General features: G+C 54.9%; 1 protein-coding gene across 1 annotated transcript; it reads right to left on the bottom strand.

Moving 5' to 3' along the window:
* Positions 1–5,750: 5,750 nt before the first annotated feature.
* LOC143693055 (olfactory receptor 14J1-like) lies at positions 5,751–6,683 on the bottom strand. The gene has a single exon (XM_077173104.1). The coding sequence runs from the start codon at positions 6,681–6,683 to the stop codon at positions 5,751–5,753; it is 933 nt and encodes a 310-aa protein (XP_077029219.1).
* Between the last annotated feature and the right edge of the window lie 3,785 nt (positions 6,684–10,468).

Genomic DNA, 10,468 nt, shown 5'->3' on the forward strand with positions numbered 1-10,468 from the left:
CTGGGGGGCTGGCTGCCCGATGACTCTCCAATGTTCCTCCACCCTTCCATCCTGCAGGGGCCTTCACCTCCCCTCTCTGTCCAAGGCCCGGCCTACCTCACGCGGCCGCATGGCTTCCCCTCCCCTGCCAGCCCGCAGCTGGGCAGGGCAGCTCTGACCTCTTTCACAGACAGAACCCAAGAGAGCTCCCCCCTGGGATTTCCCTGCTTTTAACCCCCTGTGTTCTCAGAGGCATATCCATGTCCTCAGCGGCCACACCAGGTGCCAATATTCAAATCTGAGCGCCTATTGGTTTGACAACAGCATCCCAAACAACTCGCATCCTTTTCAAACCAGGACACTGGCGGCAAAATATTGCCATTTCTTTAAAGTACTCTAATGACCCAGATAATAAAGATTTGCTTGTATATTATGAAACTAACAGGTATTAACACCTGTGCCAATTTCGAGGCAGACATCAGCTGTGTGCCCATCAACAGGCAGTGCCACTTGTGCCCTGAGGTGCCCTGAGCTGGGATTGGATCTCTCCAAGAGCACCTGAGGGAGAGCAGAGCACCTTGCAAGCTGCAGGGCCCTGACAGCCCCTCAGGGCTCCTGTGCCATCAACATCTGCTCTGCTCCAGTCTGAAACAGGGCCCAGCATGGTGCTGGGATCATCAGAGAGCTGAGGTGTGTGCTGGAATTCAAAGGCCTCCCCATCCCGCAGCAGCCCTGCATTTCCCTGCTGCAGCCTTGGTCTCCAGCCCAGCCATGGAGGCTCTTTGGGCTCTGGAGTGTTGCTGCAGCCGCCAAGGGCAGCTGAGCTCTGCCTTTGGCACAGTCAGGCCTGGCCAGCGCAGGCCATGCTCAGCAATTGCTTGTGTGTGCCTGGCCTTGCTGTCAGCCCCGGCAGCGGCTGCGTGGCCCCTTTGTGGCCCTGTGCTGGCCCAGCCATGGTGGCCCAGCCCCTGTGCAGGCCCAGCCCAGGCCAGGAGCATGGCGGCTGGGAACGGCCCCTGTGCCGTGGTGCCCACGGCAGCCTTGGGGCTCTGTGCCCCATGGCCTCCCTGCTGGGCAGCCTCTGCCAGCTCCTGCAGAGCCCCTGGCACCTGTGGGGCTGCACAGACAGCCCTGCCCCGGGCTCTGCCGGCCTCTGGGCCAGCAGAGAGGCAGCCAGGGCTGGCCATGGCCGGGAACAGGCCCTGAGCCCCGCAGGAGGATGGAGCTGGGCCACAGCCAAACTCAGCCCAGGCCAAAGCTGGGCTCAGCAGCCAGGGCTGCCAACACACGGGCACAGAGGCTGGCGCTGACAAATGTCCTGAGCCCCTCCCTGCTCTGTCCCTGCCACCAAGGGCACAGAGCAGCCTCCTCTGGGCCACTTGCCTGTTTGCAATGCCTTGCACAGGCACTGGCCCTGCCCCACAAGGCCTGGCCTGAGTCCTGCCCCTGCACGCTCAGCCAGGCTGAGATGGACACTGATGGTTTCTGGGCCAGGCTCTCGGAGCCCAGCCCAGCTCCCTGCAAGCTCTGCCAGCTGCCCTGAGCTCTGGGCAGCACCAAGGGCCTCTCTGAGCCCAGCCCAGCCCAGCCGGCTCTGGCCCCACAGCTCTGCTCAGCCCAGGCTGCTCTGGGCACTGGCCCCACGGCCTCAGCCCCTGCCAAGGGCACAGCGGCAGCTGCAGCTGCCACAGGACTCAGCCCCAGCCATGGGGGAAGGTGCTGGGCCAAGGCCAAAGGAGGCTCCCTGGCTGCCCCGCTCCCCTCGGCCTGAGGTGCTGAGAGCTCTGCAGCCCCTGCTGCCATCCCATCTGCCCAGGGCAGCACCAGAGCCCCGGCCTTGGGGCCCTCAAGAGCTGCTCCTGCTCCAGGCCCAGGGCCCATGCCAAAGCTGGGACAGCAGCCACAAAGCTGTGCCCATTTCTGTTCATTGCTGCTCAGATGAGGATGGATCCTCAACCACTTGCAGGCTGCTGATGGATTTTAGTGCTCCGGAGACTTCTTCTTTCGTGAGCTCTTCAGTTCAGGAATCAGTGAGAAGAGCTCATAAATATTTGTTCAGAATACCTGAACAAGAAAAGGTCCTGGGGAATATTTCAAGTTTTCAGTTCTTAATGTGGTTAATTAGACAGATGACAGAAGTGCACTCAAAGTGAATATACAATAGTATAAAACAATGCAAAGAGTACAGTTTTGTTCTGGTAAGTTTTATTTTCCTGTTTATCGATTGATCTCAGCAATGTCCAATTGATATTGATCCCCAGCAGCTTTTAAAGCAGTTTGAACAGATATGAAAATCAAGACCCTTCATGGCTGAAAATCAATAGCACTTTGTCCCCGCCCCCTCCCCACCATTTCACTCATCCAACCCCTGGCACTCCTATGGATCAGGAATGGTGTGGCCAGCAGGAGCAGGGCAGTGATTCTTCCCCTGTGCTGGGAACTGGTTGGGCAGCACCTCGAGTGCTGTGTCCAGTTCTGGGCCCCCAATTTAGGAAGGACATGGAGGAGCTGGAGCGTATCCAGAGATGGGCAACAAGGCTGGTCAGAGGACTGGAAGAACGTCTTGTGAGGAGCAGTGTCTGAGGGAGCTGGGGTTGTTTATCCTGGAGAAGAGGAGACCTCATCTCTCTCTACAACTCCCTGACAGGAGGGTGCAGCCAGGTGGGGGTCAGGCTCTTTTCCCAGGGAACAGGGACAGGACAAGAGGACACAGCCTTGAGCTGCACCAGGGGACATTTAGACTGGACATTGGGAAATATTTTCCACACAAAGGGTGATTGGGCATTGGAATGGGCTGCCCAGGGAGGTGGGTGAGTCGCCATCCCTGGAAGTGTTTAAGGAAAGACTGGATGTGGCACTCCATGCCATGTCTGGGTGACAAGGTGGTGTTGGGTCCCAGGTTGGACTTGATGCTCTCCAAGGTCTTTTCCAGCCCAGTTGATTCTCTGATGATTGTGACACTGCAGGGCCCTGGGGAAGCAAGGGGCCATTGTGACACTGCGGGGCCTGGTGGCACCAAGAGGACCATGGTGACACTGTGTACGACATGGCAGCACAGAGCCAAGGGGCCATGGTGACACTGTGGGGCTGAATGGAAGCAAGGAGTCCATGGTGACAGTCTGGGTCCTGCTGGAACCACAGAGGCCACTGTGACCCTGCAGGGCCTTGTGGAACCATGCAGAGCATTGTGACAGAGCAGGACCTGGTGTCACAGTGGGGCCATTGTGACACTGCAGGGCCCCATGGAACCAAGGGGCCAGGGCTGCTCCTCAGGGACTCTTGGAATGAAGGAAACATGTTTGACACCCAGTGGTGGCTCTTAGGACCAGAGGCCATTGTGACAATGTGGAACAAGGAGAGCATTGCTGCACTGCCAGACCTCATGGAACCAAAGATCCATTGTGACACTGCAGGCCCTTCAGGACCAATGTGCCATTGTGACACTGCAGGGCCCAAGGATCCATGACACATTGTGACACCAAGGGGTCTCATGGAACCAAAGGGACATTGTGACACTGGGAGGCCTCATGAAATCATGGAAACCATTGGGACACTCAGGGGCCTCATGGAACCCTGGTGACCCCAAGTTGGCTGGGAGTGTGGATCTGGTTGAGGGTAGAAGGGCTCTGCACAGGGCCATGGACAGGCTGGATCCAGGGCCCAAATCCAACAAGGTGAGGTTTAACAAGTCCCAGTGCTGGGTCCTGCACTTTGGCCACAAAAACCCCTGCAGCACTACAGGCTGGGGACAGAGTGGCTGGAGAGCAGCCAGGCAGAAAGGGACCTGCAGGGACTGATGGACAGCAGGCTGGACATGAGGCAGCAGTGTGCCCAGGTGGGCAAGAAGGCCAATGGCTCCTGGCCTGGATCAGGAATGGTGTGGCCAGCAGGAGCAGGGCAGGGATTCTTCCCCTGTGCTTGGCACTGGTTGGGCAACACCTCGAGTGCTGTGTCCAGTCCTGGGGCCCCCAATTTAGGAAGGGCATGGAGGGGTGGAGCGTGTCCAGAGAAGGTCAGCAAGGCTGGGGAAGGGTCTGGAACACAATTCCTGTGAGGAGCGGCTGATGGAGCTGGGGTTGTTTCTCCTGGAGAAGAGGAGGCTCAGGGGACAGAAGGCAGTGTCAGGGCACAGGTTGGACTTGATGATCTCCAAGGTCTTTTCCAACCTTGCTGATTCTGTGATTCTCTGAAACCACCCTTGGAGCAGTTGCAGGATGAGCCCTGGGCCTCCTCTTCAGCAGCTCCAACAGCCCAGGTCCCTCAGCTTCTCCTGGCAGCCCCAAAGCCCATCCTGTCAGTCCTGCAGAGCCTCTGCAGCTCCTCCTCATTGCCCAGAACAGGGAGCCCCAGAGGCAGACACAGCAGCCCAGATGTGCCCTCCTGGCCTGGGGTGCCTCGGGCAAGGGAGCAGCAGCAGGCACTGCAGGAGCCTGCAGACAATTCCTGCAGCACTTGTAGGATGATCCTGCTGCCCAAGGGACGTTCCCATGGGGCCAAGTCAGGAACTGCAATGGGGAGTGGGGCCAGAGAGGAAAGGGCAAACAGGGATGGGCTGTTGGCAGGGCAGGGAAGAGGGCTGGGAAAGAGGAAGAAATTTGTAGCAGGAAGAGTAAAGAAGGCAAAGGTGAAGCCAAGGAAATGGTCAGGGCAGTTTGGGGGTGGCTGCCAGGCAGCCCTGGCTCTGAGCAACAGCGTCTGCAGTGGCACAGGAAACTCCCAGCTGATGGGAACAAACTTTCTGGCTGAGTGCAGAGGCCAGGACAAAGCTGAGTGGTTTCCCTGGTGTCCCGCAGGCCTTGCTGGCCCCAGGGGCTGATGGCATTTGTGCTCCCTCAGGTTCATGTCCCCACAGCAACAGCATGGGGGTGCTGCCCCTGCTGTGTGCAATGCAAACAGGGGCTGCTGAGGCAGTGCTGCCGTGTCTGTGCCTGCAAGGATGGGGCACCTGTGTGAGCTGGGGGAGAGGCCAGGGCTGCAGAGGGGGGATGTTGTTGGCAGCTGCATGAGGACGCTCTGGGACGCTGCCCTGGGCTGTGCAGCGCGCTGGGCATGGATCAGCCCCTGCTCTGCTGCTCCTTCCCGTCTGCCCCAGGGCCCTTGCAGAGCCCCAGCCATGCTGTTTGCCCCCAGCCTGCCCACGGCCAGCCTGGGGCTGCTCACGGGGGTTTCTGTGCTGAGCATTGGCCTGGCCGTGTCCTTGAGAGAGCCTGGGCAAGGAGCCTGGAGCCCCCAGGGCCTGGCCTGAGGCGTCAGCGCTGCCCCAGCAGTGCCCATGGCCTGTCCCTGCTGCAGCCCCGGCACTGCCACCCCCAGGGCTGTGCCTGGCCCCGAGAGCACTCAGGCCCTGCAGCAACACCAGGGCCACCAGGGCAGCGGGGCAGGGCCACGGCAGCAGCACTGGCAACACCAAGTGCTGCTGCTGCTGCTGCTGGGCACAGCTGCTGGGCCAGCACTGATCTGCCCCAGCTCTGCACACAGACATTGCTGCTGCAGCTCCAGAGAAGGCAACACAAGGGCATCTCTGCAGAAAACTCTGCTGGGAGAGGCTTTAGTTCCCTTAAAGCCACCGAGAGTGCAGCCCCTCATAAACACAGTCTGTGGCCACAGGGTAGGTGGAGGGAAACAAAATGAGAAATGGCACAATAAATGACATTTATTTGTAGACAAGATTAAAAACCTAAAATAAAAGATAAAGAACCTCCAAAATGAAGCCAAATGTACTATCAAATATGACTTTTATTACAAGTGATTTGCAGAAATTGGCCAGCAGTTTAATGTTTCTGAAACCATCCAGTCATCAGTCTCCTCACTGCAGCCTTGAGCTCCTGGTTCCTCAGGCTGTAGATGAGGGGGTTTAGGGCTGGAGGCACCACCGAGTATAGAACTGACAGGGCCAGATCCAGGGATGGGAAGGACATAGAGCGGGGCTTCAGATAGGCAAATGAGGCAGTGCTAATAAATAGGGTGACCACAGCCAGGTGAGGGAGGCAGGTGGAAAAGGCTTTGTGCCGTCCCTGCTCAGAGGGGATCCTCAGCACAGCCCTGAAGATCTGCACATAGGAGAAAACAATGAACACAAAACAGCCAAATGCTAAACACACACTTACAGCAATGAGCCCAAGTTCCCTGAGCTTGGAGTGTGAGCAGGAGAGTTTCACAATCTGTGGGATTTCACAGAAGAACTGGCCCAGGGCATTGCCATGGCACAGGGGCAGGGAAAATGTATTGGCTGTGAGCACGAGAGAAGTGAGAAAGGCACTGGCCCAGGCAGCTGCTGCCATGTGGGCACAAGCTCTGCTGCCCAGGAGGGTCCCGTAGTGCAGGGGTTTGCAGATGGACACGTAGCGGTCGTAGCACATGATGGTCAGGAGGTAGTACTCTGATGTAGCGCAGAAAACAAAGAAAAAGAGCTGTGCGGCACATCCAGTGTAGGAGATGTTGCTGGTGTCCCAGAGGGAATTGTGCATGGCTTTGGGGACAGTGGTGCAGATGGAGCCCAGGTCAGCGAGGGCCAGGTTGAGCAGGAAGAAGAACATGGGCGTGTGCAGGTGGTGGCCGCAGGCTACGGCGCTGATGATGAGGCCGTTGCCCAGGAGGGCAGCCAGGGAGATGCCCAGCAAGAGGCAGAAGTGCAGGAGCTGCAGCTGCCGCGTGTCTGCCAATGCCAGCAGCAGGAAGTGCCTGATGCAGCTGCTGTTGGACATTTGCTGTTCCTTGGCATGGGGATCTGTAAAAAAAGTAATCATGGAATAGTTGGGTTTGGAGAGGACTTGAAATATCCCAGCACAGCCTGGGGGCACTTTCCCCCCACTGCCTGCCCAGGGCTCTGCTGCCTGGAGCTGTTCCTGCCAGCAGCTGCTTCCCTGTGCCCAGGGCTGGGCCCTGCCAGTGCTGCCAGAGCCCAGCCCAGCCCTGGGGGCTCAGCTCTGCCCTGCAGAGCCCTCCCAGCTCAGGCACTGCCCAGGGGCAGCTCTGGCTCTGCAGGCTCTGAGGGCAATGTCAGAGTGATAGTGGAGCCCTGGAAAATGTTAAAAATAGTCTTTGAAAATATTAGGCTTTCTGTTTTCTCAGATCACTGCACCTGTGTAAGCAGTATGATAAAAGACATAATTGTTAGATGTGATGATTGTTTAGTAATTAAATATAATTATTATATAACCAAAGGAAGAATTATGGGAAACTATGTTGGAAATTTAAAGGGAGCTATGTTTAGCTGAAATCTCTGTATACAGTAGATGAATATAAGTTTAATAATTAACATGAAAGTTAAGTAATGATGGAGTATAAAACACGTTCACCTCGAATGTATGGTCAGAATCAGATTTGGGTGGAAACTACCCCGATTCCCAGAGCTCTTGAATAAAAAGCACCACATAAAATCGCTTCTGTGATTATGTGTTTTTGAACGCTAACAAGAGCAACCCTGAGGAGGCTGGAAAAGCAGCACTGATGCTGCCTCTAAAGGGCTCTGTGCTGATTTCTGTAACTGCCTGGTTTATAAACATCTGAGAGGATTGTTTTTTTTTAAACCTGAACTGAGAGATAAATATCTATGTGCAATTTCCTATCAAGACAACCCAGAAAAATAGATTTAAAAAGCATGATTTCCCCTTTCATCCAGTCCCTGCATCGCTGTGGTCCCTGTATAACCTACTTGGAAATGTTCAGCACTTAAAGGCCATGCTGGGAGCAGTCCTGAACAATGCAGCATCCTCCCCACACAAGGAGAACACTTCCAAGCCTCACCAGCTGTCTCCCCCCACCCAGATCTTGTCCCCCAGTGCTGGGAGCAGCTGCCAGGGCTGGCTGAGAGCTGTCCCTGGCAGGCAGCAGAGTCCCTGCCCCAGCACAGCGCCCTGGGCTGCAGGACCCTGCTCTGCAGGACAGCCCTGGGCACCCCTGGCTGCTCTGCACAAGAGACAAGCAGAGAATGTACTCACAGGCTCTGCAGGCATTGGCATGTTCCAGCTGCAGGAGATGGCTCCAGGAGCTGCAGCTGCATTGTCCTGCAGCCAGAGGTTCCTGTGCCAAGGGCTGGCAGTGATTGTGCCCCAGGCACTTCTCAGCCCCTTCCCAGCCCTGCCTGATTGAAGCTCTCTGTGCCTCTGGGCTGTGCCCGGGCTGGCTGCAGGCAGTGCCCCAGCCCTGCTGGGCTGGCACAAGAGCTGCTCATCAAGAGAAATGTGCTTTTGAAGCTCTTCTTGGTGACCAGGAGCTGCCTCTGTGCCAGGAGCCCAGCCCAGCTCAGCAGCACAGACACAGCACAAGGACTTTAATCAGCCTCTGGGGCTTTGTGCTCAGGCCCTGAACATCAGTCCCTGAGAGGCAGCTGAAGAAACCTCTCCAGAACTCCAAGGCAGAATCCAACTCCAAACTTTCTTGCATTTTTAATGGGTCCCAGAGAGGGACACCACTGAGCAAGTGTCCCCAGGCCCCAGGCAGAGCAGAGAACTGCAGGCAGTGGTGACAGGTGGGGACAAAGAGAAGCCAAGTCTTGGTGCCCTGGGGCACAGCAGGGTCTGTGCCAGCAAGGGCTGGGAGGAGACACCTTGTGCTGAGGCCCTGGGGCCTCCTGGCACAGCCCCAGCCCGGCTGGGCACTGTCAGCCCCTTGTCCTGCCCTCAGCATCCCCCCCCAGCCCACATCCCAGTGGCCTCAAGGATCTGCTGCAAGGAGTCCCTGGGGAGCCTTGCTCAGCAATGGCCCTGGGGGCTCCTGAATGCTCCCTGCAGGGACTGCAGCTTTTTCAAAGGACTTTGGGTTTGGCTTTTGCCTTGGAGTCTCTGAGAGGTTTCTGCAGTCATGGCCTCCAATTATCTGCTGTAATTAGTCCCTGGAGAGGCTTTGTCAGTAACAACACTCAGTAGGCTCATTAATACTTCAAGGTGTTTCAGTTTTTTAAGCTACTTGGTGTTTCCCTTTGATACAGATGCTATGAGAAAGATTGTGCAGTTGCAGCCTCCAATTATCTGCTGTCATTAGTCCCTGGGGAGGCTTTGTCAGTAAGGAGACTCAGTGGGGTCATTAATGCTTCAAGGTACTCAATTATTTTAAGGTACTTGGTGTTTCCCTTTTGATACAGACTCTGTGAGAAGTTTGTGCAATCATGGCCCCAATTATCTGCTTTAATGAGTCCCTTGAGAGCTTTGTACTGACACTCAGTGGGGCTCATTAATGCCTTGAGATACTCAAGGTTTTTAAGGTACTTTGGATTTTCCTTTCCACTCTGAATCTCTGAGAGGTGTTTTGTCCAATTCTGGCCTCCAATTCTCTCCTCCAAGGAGCCCATGAGGAGCCTGTGTTGGAGATGGACCTCAGTGGGGCCCATTCATGCCTTGAGACACTTTGGGGTTTTCTTTTGACTTCGACTCCTGGAAAGTTTTTTTGCAATCTCCTCTCAGGCCCTGAGGTTCCAGACTCAGCTCCAAATGCACCACGGGGCTCATTAGGATCAAGCAAGTCCTGACAAACCATGGCTCTGCCTTGATTTCCTCTGGTCTGGAGCAGTTCAGCAGGAAGATTTCCTTTTACTGTTATAGAGAAATATTTCAAAGAGCTTCTAAGTAATATGTATTCCTATCTCAAAGGGTGTCTTTTATTGCTCTTTCTATTATACAAAAGGTGATTGCAGATCTGTGATTGATATTGATCCAGGGTCTCTCCTAAGGAGGTCTGGCCAGGTCAGTGAAGTTGTACCTTGAGAGGTGACCCCGTGTGGACAACCTTGCCCCAAATTCCCCAACCCCATGTGAGAAAAGATTTTCACTTTCAAAAATGTAAATGCTTTATTAAGACCATATCAAAATAAAGCAGAAGACTGAAGAAAGAAAAGAATACAGCAGCAGGAGCAAAGGATTCAGTCACTGTGTGGTCATCTACAAAATGGATGTTCTGTCTTTTACACCTCTAGCCCCTCCCAAAGTCTTGTCAATCGACTCCTTCTCTGTCCAGTGCTGGAGATCACTGTCTCACACCTTGATTGGAGGTCAGGTGCTGCCATAGGAACAAGCCAACCCTCCCAAATGCCCCAGCTACTGAGGCCATCCTGTGATAGCAATGCAAGGGGGAGGGGAAGGATAACTGTACATCTACAAAACTTCTCTTAACATATATTTAATATTCACCCCTTAATTGTGAGAGTCAACCCTAGGATTACTCTTCTATAACAAACTCACCTTTCTTTTTCTATAAGTCATTTTGTTCAAACAATTGAGTCAAATTTTTTCTCTCTCTCTTGTATGAGTCATACCAGCATCTGTTGATGTGGCCAAGGACAGTGGGAACAGGAGAAAAAAATCTCAGGTTTTCCACAGACACACTCATTTGGAATGGACAAAAGGGCATCCCAGAGGTCCAGTGTGGCTTTGACTCCCATCTACTGTGCCTCTGTGGCTGCTGCCCATAGTTGGTGCATCTTAGGGGTGAGCACAGAGGCCAACTCGGTCCTGCCCTCCAGTCCCTGTTGAATTAAAAGACAACTGAGGAATTA

This window comes from Agelaius phoeniceus, unplaced genomic scaffold (genome assembly GCF_051311805.1).
Source record: "Agelaius phoeniceus isolate bAgePho1 unplaced genomic scaffold, bAgePho1.hap1 Scaffold_115, whole genome shotgun sequence".
In the NCBI taxonomy this organism is placed as follows: domain Eukaryota; kingdom Metazoa; phylum Chordata; class Aves; order Passeriformes; family Icteridae; genus Agelaius; species Agelaius phoeniceus.

What these genes read in the sequence shown, in the direction of transcription:
- LOC143693055 (XM_077173104.1), bottom strand. Translation starts at nt 6,683, where the DNA reads ATGTCCAACAGCAGCTGCATCAGGCACTTCCTGCTGCTGGCATTGGCA.